This window comes from Cherax quadricarinatus, chromosome 5 (assembly GCF_038502225.1).
Source record: "Cherax quadricarinatus isolate ZL_2023a chromosome 5, ASM3850222v1, whole genome shotgun sequence".
Classification (NCBI taxonomy): Eukaryota; Metazoa; Arthropoda; class Malacostraca; order Decapoda; family Parastacidae; genus Cherax; species Cherax quadricarinatus.
This window is the reverse complement of record NC_091296.1, coordinates 53,384,852-53,403,958: the sequence shown is the minus strand read 5'-3', so window position 1 is coordinate 53,403,958 and position 19,107 is coordinate 53,384,852. Positions and strand designations below refer to the sequence as shown.

Genomic DNA, 19,107 nt, shown 5'->3' with positions numbered 1-19,107 from the left:
ACTTTCTCTAGTTTCTTGATGTGCTTTATCAAGTGCGGGTTCCAAACAGGTGCTGCATACTCCAGTATGGGCCTGACATACACGGTGTACAGTGTCTTGAATGATTCCTTACTAAGGTATCGGAATGCTGTTCTCAGGTTTGCCAGGCGCCCATATGTACGTGCGTGTGTGCGTGCATGTGTGTGTGTGTCGTGCCAAATAGGTGGAACATGCGATTTTGGCTTAAATAGCAATGCTCTTCTTGCCGAATAAGGCAGGCGAAAATTTGTGTATGCAATAATTCTGCAAAAATTATTCTGAATCTAACGAAAAAAATTTATTTCATTGTGTTTGTTTATTATTAAATTATTGTAAACTTATCTAAAATATATTTAGTTGGATTAGGTTAAATTAAATTGCACTTGTTATAGGTAAGTTTTCTAAGGTTCTTTTGGTACAAAATTATTAAGTGTTGCATTAACATTAATGAAAAAATATATCCTTAATTGTATAAGAGAAAATTTTAGAAAGGACTTAATTTTAACTTTTAAATTCCAGATTCAACCCCTTTTAACATCCATAATTTACCTCCCACTATGTTCAGACTGTATCTTACATTTCCAACTAAGTCCGAGTGATATTTGGATCAATATATCCTCTTCAAATCCTTAAAATATATGAATATGAATGGGATACATTAGCAAGGGGACATACCTCTAAGTTGAAAATTCTGATGAATCATAGGGAAGTATTTCTTCAGCCTTAGAGTTGTCAGGCAATGTAATAATCTGGAGAGTGATGTAGTGGAGTCAGGATCCATACATAACTTTAAGAAGAGGTATGATAAGGATCTTGGAACAGGAAGAGTGTTGACCTAGTAGCGACTAGAAGAGACAATGCCAGGAGCTGTTACTTAAACCCTGCAACCACATGTAGGTGAGTGTGCACGCACACACTCACACACACACACACACACACACACACACACACACACACACACACACACACACACACAGGAACCATACATAGTTTTAAGAAGAGGTATGATAAAGCTCAGGAAGCAGAGAGAGAGAGGACCTAGTAGTAATCAGTGAAGAGGCGGGGCCAGGAGCTGAGTCTCGACCCCTGCAACCACAATTAGGTGAGTACAATTAGGTGAGTACACACACACACACACACACACACACACACACACACACACACACACAGGAATAATGAAAAAGCCAGGATGAGCCCATGGTTTACCCAAAGGTGCAGGGAGGCAAAAACCAAGTGTGCTAGGGAATGGAAGAAATATAGAAGGCAAAGGACCCAGGAGAATAAGGAGAACAGTCGTAGAGCCAAAGACAATATGAAAATGACATAGCAGCGAAAGCCAAATCTGACCCGAAACTGTTGTACAGCCACATCAGGAGGAAAACAACAGTCAAGGACCAGGTAATCAGGCTAAGGAAGGAAGGAGGAGAGACAACAAGAAATGACCGTGAAGTATGTGAAGAACTCAACAAGAGATTCAAAGAAGTGTTCACAGAGGAGACAGAAGGGACTCCAGAAAGACGGAGAGGTGGGGCACACCACCAAGTGCTGGACACAGTGCACACAACCAAGGAAGAAGTGAAGAGGCTTCTGAGTGAGCTAGATACCTCAAAGGCAATGGGGCCAGATAACATCTCCCCATGGGTATTGAGAGAGGGAGCAGAAGCGCTATGTGTACCCCTAATAACAATATTCAATACATCTATCGAAACAGGGAGATTGCCTGAGGCATGGAAGCCAGCAAATGTGGTCCCAATCTTTAAAAAAGGAGACAGACATGAAGCATTAAACTACAGACCAGTGTTGCTGACATGTATAGTATGCAAAATCATGGAGAAGATTATCAGGAGAAGAGTGGTGGAACACCTAGAAAGGAACGATCTCATCAATAGCAGCCAACATGGTTTCAGGGACGGGAAATCCTGTGTCACAAACCTACTGGAGTTCTATGACATGGTGATAGCAGTAAGACAAGAGAGAGAGGGGTGGGTGGATTGCATTTTCTTGGACTGCAAGAAGGCGTTTGACACAGTTCCACACAAGAGATTGGTGCAAAAACTGGAGGACCAAGCAGGGATAACAGGGAAGGCACTACAATGGATCAGGGAATACTTGTCAGGAAGACAGCAGCGAGTCATGGTACGTGGCGAGGTGTCAGAGTGGGCACCTGTGACCAGCGGGGTCCCGCAGGGGTCAGTCCTAGGACCAGTGCTGTTTCTGGTATTTGTGAACGACATGACGGAAGGAATAGACTCTGAGGTGTCCCTGTTTGCAGATGACGTGAAGTTGATGAGAAGAATACACTCGATCGAAGACCAGGCAGAACTACAAAGGGATCTGGACAGGCTGCAGACCTGGTCCAGCAATTGGCTCCTGGAGTTCAATCCCACCAAGTGCAAAGTCATGAAGATTGGGGAAGGGCAAAGAAGACCGCAGATGGAGTACAGTCTAGGGGGCCAGAGACTACAAACCTCACTCAAGGAAAAAGATCTTGGGGTGAGTATAACACCAGGCACATCTCCTGAAGCGCACATCAACCAAATAACTGCTGCAGCATATGGGCGCCTAGCAAACCTCAGAACAGCATTCTGGCATCTTAATAAGGAATCATTCAGGACCCTGTACACCGTGTACGTTAGGCCCATATTGGAGTATGCGGCACCAGTTTGGAACCCACACCTAGCCAAGCACGTGAAGAAACTAGAGAAAGTGCAAAGGTTTGCAACAAGACTAGTCCCAGAGCTAAGAGGTATGTCCTACGAGGAGAGGTTAAGGGAAATCAACCTGACGACACTGGAGGACAGGAGAGATAGGGGGGACATGATAACGACATACAAAATACTGAGAGGAATTGACAAGGTGGACAAAGACAGGATGTTCCAGAGATTGGACACAGTAACAAGGGGACACAGTTGGAAGCTGAAGACACAGATGAATCACAGGGATGTTAGGAAGTATTTCTTCAGCCACAGAGTAGTCAGTAAGTGGAATAGTTTGGGAAGCGATGTAGTGGAGGCAGGATCCATACATAGCTTTAAGCAGAGGTATGATAAAGCTCACGGCTCAGGGAGAGTGACCTAGTAGCGATCAGTGAAGAGGCGGGACCAGGAGCTCGGACTCGACCCCTGCAACCTCAACTAGGTGAGTACAACTAGGTGAGTACACACACACACACACACACACACACACACACACACACACACACACACACACACACACACACATACACATACACACACATACACACACACACACACACACACACACACACACACACACACACACACACACACACACACACACACACAGATAGATAGAGATAGAGATATGGGTAGATTGCATTTTCTTGTACTGTAAGAAGATATTTAACACAGTTCCACACAAGAGATTAGTGCAAAAACTGGAGGACCAAGCAGGGATAACAGGGAAGGCACTACAATGGATCAGGAAATACCTGTCAGGAAGACAGCAGAGAGTCATGGTACGAGGCACGGTGTCAGAGTGGGCGCCTGTGACAAGTGGGGTACCACAGGGGTCAGTCCTAGGACCGGTGCTGTTTCTGGTACATATTTGTGAATGACATGATGGAAGGAATAGACTCCGAAGTGTCTCTGTTTGCAGATGATGTGAAGCTGATGAGAAGAATTCAATCAGATGAGGATCAGGCAGAACTATACAAAGGGATCTGGACAGGCTGCAGGCCTGGTCCAGCAACTGGCTCCTGGAGTTCAACCCTACCAAGTGCAAAGTCATGAAGATCAGGGAAGGGCAAAGGAGACCACAGATGGAGTACAGTCTAGGGGGCCAGAGACTACAAACCTCACCAAAGGAAAATGATCTTGGGGTGAGTATAACACCAGGCACATCTCCTGAGGCACACATCAACCAAATAACTGCTGCAGCATATGGGCGCCTAGCAAACCTAAGAACAGCATTACGCCATCTTTATAAGGAATCGTTCAGGACCCTGTACACTGTGTACGTTAGGCCCATATTGAAGTATGTGCACTAGTTTGGAACCCACCGTATGTAAAGAAACTAGAGAAAGTGCAAAGGTTTGCAACAAGACTAGTTCCAGAGCTAAGAGGTATGTCCTACAAGGAGAGATTACGGGAAATCGACCTGACGACACTGGAGGACAGGAGACATGGGGGGACATGATAACGACATATAAAATACTGAGAGGAATTGACAAGGTGGAAAGAGACAGAATGTTCCAGAGATGGGACACAGCAACAAGGGGACACAATTGGAAGTTGAAGAAATAGATGAATCAGGAAGTGGAATAGTTTGGGAAGTGATGTAGTGGATGCAGGATCCATTCATAGCTTTAAGCAGAGGTATGATAAAGTTCATGGTGCAGGAAGAGTGACCCAGTAGTGGTCAGTGAAGAGGCAGAGCCAGAAGCTATGACTCGACCCCGGCAACCACAACTAAGTGAGTGTGTGCGCAAGGCACACACACACACATACACAGAGCTAAGGGGATTGTCCTACGAAGAAAGGTTAAGGGAAATCGGCCTGATGACACTGGAGGACAGGTGGGTCAGGGGAGACATGATAACGACATATAAAATACTGCACGGAATAGACAAGGTGGACAAAGACAGGATGTTCCAGAGATGGGACACAGCAACAAGGGGACACAATTGGAAGTTGAAGAAATAGATGAATCAGGAAGTGGAATAGTTTGGGAAGTGATGTAGTGGATGCAGGATCCATTCATAGCTTTAAGCAGAGGTATGATAAAGTTCATGGTGCAGGAAGAGTGACCCAGTAGTGGTCAGTGAAGAGGCAGAGCCAGAAGCTATGACTCGACCCCGGCAACCACAACTAAGTGAGTGTGTGCGCAAGGCACACACACACACATACACAGAGCTAAGGGGATTGTCCTACGAAGAAAGGTTAAGGGAAATCGGCCTGATGACACTGGAGGACAGGTGGGTCAGGGGAGACATGATAACGACATATAAAATACTGCACGGAATAGACAAGGTGGACAAAGACAGGATGTTCCAGAGATGGGACACAGCAACAAGGGGACACAATTGGAAGTTGAAGAAACATATGAATCAGGAAGTGGAATAGTTTGGGAAGTGATGTAGTGGATGCAGGATCCATTCATAGCTTTAAGCAGAGGTATGATAAAGTTCATGGTGCAGGGAGAGTGACCCAGTAGTGGTCAGTGAAGAGGCAGGGCCAGAAGCTATGACTTGACCCTGGCAACCACAACTAGGTGAGTACAACTAGGCGAGTGTGTGCACAAGGCACACACACACACACACACAGAGCTAAGGGGATTGTCCTATGAAGAAAGGTTAAGGGAAATCGGCCTGATGACACTGGAGGACAGGTGTGTCAGGGGAGACATGATAACGACATATAAAATACTGTGCAGAATAGACAAGGTGGACAAAGACAGGATGTTCCAGAGATGGGACGCAGAAACAAGAGGTCACAATTGGAAGTTGAAGATTCAGATGAATCAAAGGGATGTTAGGAAGTATTTCTTCAGTCATAGATTTGTCAGGCAGTGGAATAGCCTAGAAAGTGATGTAGTGGAGGCGGGAACCATACGTAGTTTTAAGACGAGGTTTGTTAAAGCTCATGGAGCAGGGAGAGAGAGGACCTTGTAGCAATCAATGAAGAAGTGGGGCCAAGAGCTATGACTTGACCCCTGCAACCACAAATAGGTGAGTACACACACACACACACAAACACACACACACAGATTTGTACAGCATTATGATGTCAACGAGGTTGATCAAATGAAAATGCATGCCCACAGATGGCTCCAACTTCATCCTGTTCTCTGCTTGTATGTTTCGTAACAATAACAATGTTTTCAAATGAGCTGATGTAGGTATCAGCTCTTAGATTGTCAATGAAGTTAGGAATCCTTAACTTGTAAATAGCTTGTCAATAAAGCCAGGGATCCTTAACCTAACCTTGTCAGACCCTGTTTAAAAAGTGTGTGTGTATGTGTGTGTGTGTGTGTGTGTGTGTGTGTGTGTGTGTGTGTGTGTGTGTGTGTGTGTGTGTGTGTGTGTGTGTGTGTACTCACCTAGTTGAGGTTGCAGGGGTTGAGTCCCAGCTCCTGGCCCCACCTTTTCACTGGTCGCTACTAGTTCACTCTCCCTGTGTGTGTGTGTGTGTGTGTGTGTACTCACCCACATAATTGTACTCGCCTAATTGTGGTTGCAGGGGTCGAGACTTAGCTCCTGGCCCCACCTCTTCACTGATCGCTACTCGGTCCTCTCTCTCTCTCTCTCTCTCTCTCTCTCTCTCTCTCTCTCTCTCTCTCTCTCTCTCTCTCTCTCTCTCTCTGCTTCCTGAGCTTTGTCATACCTCATCTTAAAGCTATGTATGGTTCCTGCCTCCACTACATCACTTGCCAGGCCATTCCACTTCCCAATGACTCTGCGACTGAAGATGTACAGTGGAACCTCAAATATCGAACTTTCTTCGGTCCAGAAGGCTGTTCGAGTGCCTTTACCGAATGAATTTATTCCCATCAGGAATGATGTAAATTAGATTAGTCCATTTCATACCCTCAAAAATACACTTATAAAAGCACTTACAAAAATACACTTACATAATTGGTCGTGTTGGGAGCAGTTCGATTTTTGAGGTTCCACTGTACTTCCTAACATCCCTCTGACTCGTCCGAGTCTTCAGCTTCCAGTTGTGACCCCTTGTTTCTGTGTTCCCTCTCTGGAACATCCTGTCTGTCCTGTGTGTGTGTGTGTGTGTGTGTGTGTGTGAGTTATAACTGTGAGACTTCACAATTACAGGCATTAAACCCGTTCTACGTGTTTCAAGCATTTTGTGTGGTGATCTGGAGCTTGGATGGCAATTACATTCTAAGTGGTGGCTTGGTGATGCTGTCCATTATTACTCTGTCTCTAGGTGTCTATGACACAAGGCAGGTTAGTGCTCGTCACGAGACGAGGCAAGTTAGTGCTGTCCCGGTGTAGATGTGACAACTTAATTCTCATTTTTGTACTGCTGGACCATTCACTGTTTGCTAGAAGACGCTCCCATAGAGAAGTAGCAATACCTGTAATATAATTTAAATTAACTATTCCTAATCAAACCTTAATCTTAACTATAGTGTGCTTAGCTTCTAGAAGATGGCAAACTTTCCATGTGTGGTTTAACTTCTGCATGATGTCACAAGTACTGTTGTTGTATTTGTTGAGAACTTAATTCTGGGGAAAGTTCATCCAGTAGTATTTTCTTCAGAATTTACTGACCATTAATTCACATATAACCCACACTTTGGAGAAGAAACTTTGGTTGACGTTTTGGTCTTTACTAGACCATTATTAAGTCACTTGTGATGGACCAAAATGCCGTCTAAAGTTTCCTCTCCAAAGCTTATATTTTTATGAATTGTTTCAGCCTTGCTTTGCTGGTCATTAATAATGCTTGGTTGATAAAAGGGATCTTCTTGACTGATACTAATTAGTCAGTCACCTCGTTAATGCAATCCATGCTAAGTACCAACCAGATACATGTACTAATTAATCAGTCACCTCGTCAATGCAATCCACGCTAAGTACCAGGCATCTCTGGACTGTTAGTACTTACCAATAGTAGACTGGTTGAGATTTTCTGGTGTAGTCAGTAAAGAACTTCAGTCCCACTGCTAGAACTGCAGTCCCACTGCTAGAACTCACAATGTGAACCGGCAAAACATACCTGTGTATTAAAGACTTGTGCAGATCCTGACACATAAGTTACCTTTATGGCCTACCTGGAGAGATTTAAGGAGCCGGATGGAGACCTTCCTCGTCTTACTGCCTTCCAGGGTATTTCTGACCACACTGGGTTGTTGATCTACACTCTGGAGGAGCATAGAACTTAGGAGCTCATGGTTTATGCCAGAATCATCACATGCCTTTATGTTAGTAGTATACATAGACTGTATTATGCAATAATTGCGAACGAGCTATAGAAGATGCACAATAACCACAGGGGGAGTTAAATGGTAGCTCTAGGCCTTTTGTGTTGCAATCAGTGCATTATCAGAAGCTTGCACTGTTGCAAAAATAGAGCAGTAAATCCAGGAAGATTCATTCAGGGAAACTAATCTCTCCATGGATTTTCCACACGCTTTGTTGGTTATTAGCCCTTCTAGGGAGGTTCCTTGACGCTGGTGAGGGACTCTTGATCTAGGGAATTGGATCTGTGCTCCGGTGCCCTGAATTGAGCCTGAATACCTTCCATATCCCCCCACATGCACTGTATAATCCTATGGGTTTAGCACTCCATGATAATAATAATAAAAATAATGTTGGTTATTAGCTATGTTTCTTAGTTATTAGTAATGTTATGTTGGTTATTACTAATGTTATGTTGGTTATTACTAATGTTTTGTTGGTTAATAATGTTTTGTTGGTTATTAGTAATGTTTTGTTAGTTATTAATAATGTTAGTTATTATTAATGTTTTGTTGGTCATTAGTAATGTTTTGTTGATTAGTAGTAATTCTTTGTTGGTTATTGGTAGTGTTTTGTTATTAGGAATATTTTGTTGGTTATTCGTAATATTTTGTTGGTCATTAGTAATATTTTGTTGATTATTAGTAATTCTTTGTCAGTCATAAACAATGCTTGTATAAGACCGTCTAAAAATTTTTGTGTGGTTTTCTAAGTTTGTATCGCTTTTTGTCACTTAATAATAGAAAGCTTTGGTGTTGGTTTAAAAACATACTTGATTGTGCAAACTGCATAAAAAGCAGACACGTACATGTATACGTGTATTAGTGTCAACTATTTTAGACATTGTCTCATATTCTTCAGAGCATGATAGTTCATGTCATTATAAGCTAACTAATTATCTGATATGTTTTATTAATAAAAAAATGAATGTGTGCATGTGCCAACCCAATTATTAATATCTTTGACTCTCAAGAGTCGTAATAACACAATTGTAAACAACTTGGGGAAGGGTGTGTTTAGATTGGCTTGTAATGGGTTCAAGTCCTGGCCGTTTGTGGAGTTACAATACCTTCATTAATATTACTTCGTAGTTTTGCAAATTCTCCACAAACAATTAAATATTATGCCTTAGCAAAGTTAACCCTTGTTTGTGGTAGATTCATCTCACAAGTTAATTACATTATATTTATATTGTTTAATTTAGATATTATTTATATGTACTTCACCCCCTCCCAACCGGCAGCAAAGTCGTGCGCTGCGGAAGACAGTGACATCACAGTCCGAGGTGATGGTTCTGCGTGACGGCCAGCGTGAGTTACTTTCACTACTTGATTTTCCCCTTCTAGCTCCTTAATAATAGTAATATCTTCATTTTCTACAAATACATGTACAAGGTATACAGGCCTAGCTGACATCAATGACATATGTATGTACTACTATATTATAGAAAGCCACTTGTTATGCAGAGCATTTCTGGCAAATTAGATCAGTTTTGTCCCAGGATGCGACCCACACCAGTCAACTAACACCCAGGTACCCATTTTACTGATGGGTGGACATAGACAACTGGTGTAAAGAAACACTTCCAATGTTTCCACCCCCTTCACCGGGAATTGAACCCGGACCCTCACCGTGTGAAGCGAGAGCTTTTGCCACCAGGCCACAGGGCACCTTCATCTTAGAGTGAACCAGATTACCTTCCACTCCCCAGGTGCTGTGTGACCCCTACAGGTTTTGCATTTTCCTGTAAATATAATAATAATATAATAATAATAGAGAGTAATTGTGGTAGGGGACCTGAATGCTAAAGTAGGAGAAACTTTTAGAGAGGGTGTGGTAGGTAAGTTTGGGGTGCCAGGTGTAAATGATAATGGGAGCCCTTTGATTGAACTTTGTATAGAAAGAGGTTTAGTTATAGGTAATACATATTTTAAGAAAAAGAGGATAAATAAGTATACAAGATATGATGTAGGGCGAAATGACAGTAGTTTGTTGGATTATGTTTTTTTTTTTTTATCACACTGGCCGATTCCCACCAAGGCAGGGTGGCCCGAAAAAGAAAAACTTTCACCATCATTCACTCCATCACTGTCTTGCCAGAAGGGTGTTTTACACTACAGTTTTTAAACTGCAACATTAACACCCCTCCTTCAGAGTGCAGGCACTGTACTTCCCATCTCCAGGACTCAAGTGCGGCGTGCCGGTAGATAAAAGACTGTTGAGTAGACTTCAGGATGTACATGTTTATAGAGGGGCCACAGATATATCAGATCACTTTCTAGTTGTAGCTACACTGAGAGTAAAAGGTAGATGGGATACAAGGAGAATAGAAGCATCAGGGAAGAGAGAGGTGAAGGTTTATAAACTAAAAGAGGAAGCAGTTAGGGTAAGATATAAACAGCTATTGGAGGATAGATGGGCTAATGAGAGCATAGGCAATGGGGTCGAAGAGGTATGGGGTAGGTTTAAAAATGTAATGTTAGAGTGTTCAGCAGAAGTTTGTGGTTACAGGAAAGTGGGTGCGGGAGGGAAGAGAAGCGATTGGTGGAATGAGGATGTAAAGAGAGTAGTAAGGGAGAAAAAGTTAGCATATGAGAAGTTTTTACAAAGTAGAAGTGATGCAAGGAGGGAAGAGTATATGGAGAAAAAGAGAGAGGTTAAGAGAGTGGTGAAGCAGTGTAAAAAGAGAGCAAATGAGAGAGTGGGTGAGATGTTATCAACAAATTTTGTTGAAAATAAGAAAAAGTTTTGGAGTGATATTAACAAGTTAAGGAAGCCTAGAGAACAAATGGATTTGTCAGTTAAAAATAGGAGAGGAGAGTTATTAAATAGAGAGTTAGAGGTATTGGGAAGATGGAGGGAATATTTTGAGGAATTGTTAAATGTTGATGAAGATAGGGAAGCTGTGATTTTGTGTATAGGGCAAGGAGGAATAACATCTTGTAGGAGTGAGGAAGAGCCAGTTGTGAGTGTGGGGGAAGTTCGTGAGGCAGTAGGTAAAATGAAAGGGGGTAAGGCAGCCGGGATTGATGGGATAAAGATAAAAATGTTAAAAGCAGGTGGGGATATAGTTTTGGAGTGGTTGGTGCAATTATTTAATAAATGTATGGAAGAGGAGACAAAGAACTTTGTCCTTGGAGGCAAAGAGGGGAATGTATGAGAGTATAGTTTTACCAACGCTCTTATATGGGTGTGAAGCATGGGTGATGAATGTTGCAGCGAGGAGAAGGCTGGAGGCAGTGGAGATGTCATGTCTGAGGGCAATGTGTGGTGTGAATATAATGCAGAGAATTCGTAGTTTGGAAGTTAGGAGGAGGTGCGGGATTACCAAAACTGTTGTCCAGAGGGCTGAGGAAGGATTGTTGAGGTGGTTCGGACATGTAGAGAGATTGGAGTGAAACAGAATAACTTCAAGAGTGTATCAGTCTGTAGTGGATGGAAGGCGGGGTAGGGGTCGGCCTAGGAAAGGTTGGAGGGAGGGGGTAAAGGAGGTTTTGTGTGCAAGGGGCTTGGACTTCCAGCAGGCATGCGTGAACGTGTTTGATAGGAGTGAATGGAGACAAATGGTTTTTATTACTTGACGTGCTGTTGGAGTGTGAGCAAAGTAACATTTATGAAGGGGTTCAGGGAAACCGGCAGGCCGGACTTGAGTCCTGGAGATGGGAAGTACAGTGCTTGCACTCTGAAGGAGGGGTGTTAATGTTGCAGTTTAAAAACTGTAGTGTAAAGCACCCTTCTGGCAAGACAGTGATGGAGTGAATGATGGTGAAAGTTTTTCTTTTTCGGGCCACCCTGCCTTGGTGGGAATCGGCCAGTGTGATAATAATAATAATAATAATTATGAATTTCTAGTACATTTCCACACTTTTTAGCTCTGGGGACTTGATTTACACTCCCTTGGTAATGTTTAAGCTCTTTTTATTTTTTTTTAATTTACAAACACTTGGTGACCTCTAAGTTCTCGGGACCCCTTTAAACAATGACAACAGTATTCTGGGCAGGTGTTTATAAACTATCAGTTACCTTGCAGCACTTGGCACCTCTCTAACTGTATATACTCTCAGTGACCACATTATGTTTACATTCTCTAACAATCACCTTGCAACATTATCCCATGTTCATTGACTTGTCAGGTCGCACTGCCTTTGATGTATCCATCTCCAGCAAAAGTTTGTTTGCCTCTATCTTTGTTGTGTGTATGATGTCTTATACCTGCTAATGTACTCTTTTCCTTGGACTTCCTGGCATTGCCCTTGTTTCCACTGAGAAGACCTCTTATATCGTTTGTTCAGCACTTTGCTGACCTCATTGTCATTTTCCATGAGCTCTTCTTCTTTCTTCACTTGAATTACCCAGTCTTTTATAGTTTTGGTTTAGACTTTGCCTTGGTTGCTATGTCTTTCTTAAATTGTCGCTCAGCCTCTTACCTTACCCTTGCATATTCATTGCTGATTAATCTACTCACTTTGTTTTCATTTGTTCTTGACTTCTGATAGATTTCTCCATGCTTTTATGCTTCCATTTTTGCCTCTGTATATCTTTGGTTGAACCAAGGTCTCTCTTTGTTAATTCTATTTCCCTGTCTTTATCTAGGTATAAAATTTTCTGTTTTCTCCTGGTACTTCCTAAATATATACTCCATTATCTCATTCACTGGCTATCCCTACAGTTCCCTTTCCCACTGCAGTGCTTTCAAGAGTTCCCTCAGCCCTGTAAGGTTCCTGCTTCTAAAGGTTGGCTTCTCAGCCACTCCACTTGCCAAGCTTTCCTCTAAGTTTAGTTCCACAAGGTACTTGAAGTTAAATACTACATGATCACTGGCCCCCAGGGGGCTCTCGTATTCTGTATCTCCTATGTTGGACATACTCTCAATAAATACTAGGTCTAGCTTTGCTGGTGCATATGCTCCTTTATCTCTTGTTGTATTCTCATCAAGTTGGCACATAAGTTTTCACTGACTACTTCCATCAGTTTAGCCCTCCATGTTTCTGATCCCCTTTGTGGGTCCCAGTTCTCCCAGTCTATTTCTTTGTGTTTGAAATTACCCATAATAACCACCGAGCAAAGATTCGTGCTTCCAAATGGACCTACAGCTGTAACCATAACATCCCCCTACTCCTCCTCCTCCTCCTCCTGCAGAAAACCAACATGAGCATTATCTTACTTTCTTCTAAATGAATCAAAGAATTAACTTGAAACACCTCACTTCAACAAATATACAGGCACAGCAGGAGTCTATAGTGGGTGTGACCGCTTTCATGTAGACGACACAGCGAGGGATTTAGATGCTAGACTTAAAGAACAAAAAGCATGTTTGCTGAGTGGATGACACATGCAATGCATGAGTACAGTGGACCCCCGCTTAACGATCACCTCCAAATGCGACCAATTATGTAAGTGTATTTATGTAAATGCGTTTGTACGTGTATGTTTGGGGGTCTGAAATGGACTAATCTACTTCACAATATTCCTTATGGGAAAAAATTCGGTCAGTACTGGCACCTGAACATACTACTGGAATGAAAAAAGTTCGTTAACCGGGGGTCCACTGTATTATGCAGAAGCATATACATGTATTTACATATCATGAACTGGAAAAAATGCATCTTATTTACATAGACTGCAACAAAACTAAACTCAAATTCTGTCACCCTCCATCACACCAACACTGTAGAACAAGCAAAATAGAAGGATGTACATTTTATCCAAATCCATTTTACTGGTAATAACAGAACACAATGACCTGACTCTAATTTACCCCTGCATCATTTGAACTATTCCAGTGGCACTAAACCTGCTAATGTACCTAACAGCACCTCACCTTCCCCATGCCCTTTAAATACCAATGTTTTATGTAATCCATATGTTTGAAAAACTCGTAGTTATATTGGATATAGTGTTAATATTTACCCAGGTTATAGGAGGGTGGGTGCAGGAGGAAAGAGGAGTGATTGGTAGAATGATGAAGTAAAGGGTGTGATAAAAGAGAAAAAATTAGCTTATGAGAGGGTTTTACAAAACAGAAGTGTTATAAGAAGAGCAGAGTATATGGAGAGTAAAAGAAAGGTGAAGAGAGTGGTGAGAGAGTGCAAAAGGAGAGCAGATGATAGAATGGGAGAGGCACTGTCAAGAAATTTTAATGAAAATAAGAAAAAATTTTGGAGTGAGTTAAACAAGTTAAGAAAGCCTAGGGAACGTATGGATTTGCCGGTTAAAAACAGACTAGGGGAGTTAATAGATGGGGAGAGGGAGGTATTAGGTAGATGGCAAGAACATTTTGAGGAACTTTTAAATGTTGAGGAAGAAAGGGAGGTGGTAATTTCATGCACTGGCCAGGGAGGTATACCATCTTTTAGGAGTGAAGAAGAGCAGGATGTGAGTGTGGGAGAGGTGTGTGAGGCATTATGTAGAATGAAAGGGGGTAAAGCAGCTGGAACTGATAGGATCATGACAGAAATGTTAAAAGCAGGGGAGGATATAGTGTTGGAGTGGTTGGTATTTTTGTTTAATAAATGTATGAAGCATCCTGGAGATGGGAAGTACAGTGCCTGCACTCTGAAGGAGGGGTGTTAATGTTGCAGTTTAAAAACTGTAGTGTAAAGCACCCTTCTGGCAAGACAGTGATGGAGTGAATGATGGTGAAAGTTTTTCTTTTTCGGGTCACCCTGCCTTGGTGGGAATCGGCCAGTGTGATAATAAATAAAATAATAAATGTATGAAAGACGGAAAGGTACCTAGGGACTGGCAGAGAGCATGTATAATTCCTTTATATAAAGGGAAGGGAGAGAAAAGAGATTGTAAAAATTATAGAGGAATAAGTTTACTGAGTATACCAGGAAAAGTTGGGTTATTATTGAAAGAATTAGAGGCAAGACAGAATGTAGGATTGCAGATGAGCAAGGAGGCTTCAGAGTGGGTAGGGGATGTGTAGATGAAGTGTTTACATTGAAGCATATATGTGAACAGTATTTAGATGAAGATAGGGAAGTTTTCATTGCATTTATGGATTTAGAAAAGGCATATGATAGAGTGGATAGGGGAGCAATGTGGCAGATGTTGCAAGTATATGGAATAGGTAGTAAGTTACTAAATGCTGTAAAGAGTTTTTACGAGGATAGTGAGGCTCAGGTTAGGGTGTGTAGAAGAGAGGGAGACTACTTCCCAGTAAAGGTGGGTCTTAGACAGGGATGTGTAATGTCACCATGGCTGTTTAATATATTTATAGATGGGGTTGTAAAAGAAGTGAATGCTGGGGTGTTGGGGAGAGGTGTGGGATTAAATTATGGGGAATCAAATACAAAATGGGAATTGACACAGTTACTTTAAGCTGATGATACTGTGCTTATGGGAGATTCTAAAGAAAAGTTGCAAAGGTTAGTGGACGAGTTTGGGAGAGTGTGTAAAGGTAGAAAGTTGAAAGTGAACCTAGAAAAGAGTAAGGTGATGAGGGTATCAAATGATTTAGATAAAGAAAAATTGGATATCAAATTGGAGAGGAGGAGTATGGAAGAAGTGAATGTTTTCAGATATTTGGGAGTTCACATGTCAGCAGATGGATGTATGAAGGATGAGGTTAAGCATAGAATTGATGAAGGAAAAAAAGTGAGTGGTGCATTGAGGTATATTTAGAGACAAAAAACATTATCTATGGAGGCAAAGAAGGGAATGTATGAAAGTATAGTGGTACCAACACTCTTATATGGGTGTGAAGTTTGGGTTGTAAATGCTGCAGTGAGGAGGCGGTTGAAGGCGGTGGAGATGTCCTGTCTAAGGCCAGTGTGTGGTGTAAATATTATGCAGAGAATTTGGAGTGTGGAATTGAGGAGAAGGTGTGGAGTTAATCAAAGTTTTAGTCAGAGGGCTGAAGAGGGGTTGTTGAGGTGGTTTGGTCACTTAGAGAGAATGGATCAAAGTAGAATGACATGGAGAGTGTATAAATCTGTAGGGGAAGGAAGGTGGGGTAGGGGTTGTCCTCAAAAAGGTTGGAGGAAGGGGGTAAAGGAGGTTTTGTGGGCGAGAGGCTTGGACTTCCAGCAAGCATGCATGAGCGTGTTAGATAGGAGTGAATGGAGACGAATGCTATTTGGGGCCTGACGAGCTGTCGAAGTGTGAGCAGGGTAATATTTAGTGAAGGGATTCAGGGAAACCGGTTATTTTTATATAGCCGGACTTGAGTACTGGAAATGGGAAGTACAGTGCCTGCACGTTAAAGGAGGGGTTTGGGATATTGGCAATTTGGAGGGATATGTTGTGTATCTTTATATGTATATGCTTCAAAACTGGGCACCTCTGCTAAAACAGTGATTATGTATGAGTGAAGTGAAAGTGTTGAATGATTATAAAAATATTTTCTTTTTGGGGATTTTCTTTCTTTTTGGCTCACCCTGCCTCAGTGGGAGACGGCCAACTTGTTAAAAAAAAAAAATACCAAGGTGTACTTCTATTTAACCCATTTAAATCCTTTTGTGTATCCATTTTTCATTGCACTACCATCCACAGGATGGATATGGAGTGCACAATAAACCAGCTGCTTTAGCGGCAAGATCTAAAAATCTAAATCATAATATGTCACAGGCAGAGAAGTTTCATCTCGTGAGCTGGTTCCTGGGGATGTGGTGTTGATCTCAGACACTCTACACTGCCTGGAGGTGGATGCTGTGCTCCTGCAGGGTTCTGTCATCACCAACGAAGCTATGCTCACAGGCGAGTCCATACCCGTCACCAAGGTTAGTAGCACACTCGCCCACCTCACTCATGGACAGAGGTATTTTCAACATGGCAACTTTTCTCTCACTTAAGGTGAAGAAAAGGCTATTTAAAGCCAGTGAAAATACTATAAAAAGTAATTTAAAGTTAAGAAGTAATACAAAAAATGAACCTAATGACAGTGGGTAGCCCTCAAAAAACTCATTATTGATGGGTACCCTCTAGGGAAAGTACCTTAATACTGTTGAGAGGCTCTTGATCTCAAGAATCAGAGCTACCCTCTTGATTCAAATCTGATTGCCTCCCAATCCTCTGGCACTGTATGACCCCAATGGGTCTAGTGCTCCCCCTTGAATGTATAATAATAATAATATTGAGTAACTCAAAATGGACACTTAATGTCAGTAGGAAGGTCAAGAAGGTGATGATCAGCCATTAGATTGCAATCTTGGGCTGTAATACGAAAAGAACTTCAGCTGAACTTCAATGACTCGAAACTGAGGGAGACTGATACCAGTCAGTCAACCTGTCATCACTCTTATCATGCAGGAGGAGCCAGATGTCTATGGTGCATCCAACAAAATAAGCAGAGTCATGGATGTCACTACTGCCCAGCTCCAACTGGGTTACCAGTGTCTCTGGGAGGAATCACCACCACTAGATGATGTAGACCAAACTAAATGTAAACTTTGCCAGGTGGACAATGGTCATTGTGTACTGGGATGCAATAAAATTAATGAATTCAGAGATAGCTCACTCAGAAATGTCAGAGTATTTTATCCTCAGTGACATATTACCAACCATTCTGGAAAAATACCCTGACTTTACCTCTTGTAAATAATGCATAACCACTTAACCTTTTTTTTTACAAGCATACCTTGCTAAAATGTAAGGTAATATTTCTGTAATAATTTTTGTCACCTAATTTATGCCTGCATAAATATGAATATCAGATTGGAGGGAGAGAGTATGGAGGAGGTGAACGTATTCAGATATTTGGGAGTGGACGTGTCAGCGGATGGGTCTATGAAAGATGAGGTGAATCATAGAATTGATGAGGGAAAAAGAGTGAGTGGTGCACTTAGGAGTCTGTGGAGACAAAGAACTTTGTCCTTGGAGGCAAAGAGGGGAATGTATGAGAGTATAGTTTTACCAACGCTCTTATATGGGTGTGAAGCGTGGGTGATGAATGTTGCAGCGAGGAGAAGGCTGGAGGCAGTGGAGATGTCATGTCTGAGGGCAATGTGTGGTGTGAATATAATGCAGAGAATTCGTAGTTTGGAAGTTAGGAGGAGGTGCGGGATTACCAAAACTGTTGTCCAGAGGGCTGAGGAAGGGTTGTTGAGGTGGTTCGGACATGTAGAGAGAATGGAGCGAAACAGAATGACTTCAAGAGTGTATCAGTCTGTAGTGGAAGGAAGGCGGGGTAGGGGTCGGCCTAGGAAGGGTTGGAGGGAGGGGGTAAAGGAGGTTTTGTGTGCGAGGGGCTTGGACTTCCAGCAGGCATGCTTGAGCGTGTTTGATAGGAGTGAATGGAGACAAATGGTTTTTAATACTTGACGTGCTGTTGGAGTGTGAGCAAAGTAACATTTATGAAGGGATTCAGGGAAACCGGCAGGCCGGACTTGAGTCCTGGAGATGGGAAGTACAGTGCCTGCACTCTGAAGGAGGGGTGTTAATGTTGCAGTTTAAAAACTGTAGTGTAAAGCACCCTTCTGGCAAGACAGTGATGGAGTGAATGATGGTGAAAGTTTTTCTTTTTCGGGCCACCCTGCCTTGGTGGGAATCGGCCGGTGTGATAATAAAAAAAAAAAAAAAAATAAATAAATAACTCATTACGATTGTGATCAGATATAAACATGTAAACAGTTTATTACACAAATAACCCACACATAGAAGTTTTGGTCCAACTTGGACCATTTACAAAGTCACACTAATGAAAAGGAGAGAGGGAGGGGTATATATAGGCAGGAGGCAGTAGTAGTGGAGGTAGAAGGTAGTAGTAGTAGTGGGGGAGGTAGTAAGAAGGAGGAGGAGCCCATCAAATACTAAGAAAGAGGAGCACTGCAAGGGAGCTAGATGCCCACAGAGGGTAAGAGCAAGAACACAGAGGGGGGAAAATAATAAATAAATAAATAAATAAAGAAGGAACAAATATACAAGGCTGAAGAAAGACACCCCAAAGGAGAAAAAGGAAAGAGGAAAGGGGAAGAGGGAGAAGAAGAAAAAGGAAGAATCAGGTTAAGTCATGTGTGTTCTGAAGTTTGGAGCATTTTACAATGTAGTGGGAAAGGAAGGCATCTACAGAGATGAAGCCAGGACCAAGATTCATACAAGAAAAGTTGTGTATTAGGGAGGATTCAACTAGACGGCAACTGTTGAAGTTGGAGGTAGGGAAGACAGTTTTAGCAGAGGACCAGTCGATAGGATGGCTGTGATCT

General features: G+C 42.2%; 1 protein-coding gene across 3 annotated transcripts in view; it reads left to right on the top strand.

Annotated features, from left to right (window-relative positions):
- The window catches only part of LOC128685119 (polyamine-transporting ATPase 13A2), a 212,362-nt gene that overhangs the window by 61,759 nt on the left and 131,496 nt on the right, over positions 1-19,107 (top strand). For 2 of the 3 annotated variants that reach the window (XM_070102010.1, XM_070102005.1), the window contains exons 7-8: positions 9,204-9,270; positions 16,535-16,686. In XM_070102010.1, the coding sequence (XP_069958111.1) occupies positions 9,204-9,270; positions 16,535-16,686 (219 nt within the window). Of the gene's footprint in view, positions 1-6,794; positions 6,944-9,203; positions 9,271-16,534; positions 16,687-19,107 lie in introns of those variants that run through there. The other variant, XM_070102019.1, reaches the window with a different exon arrangement.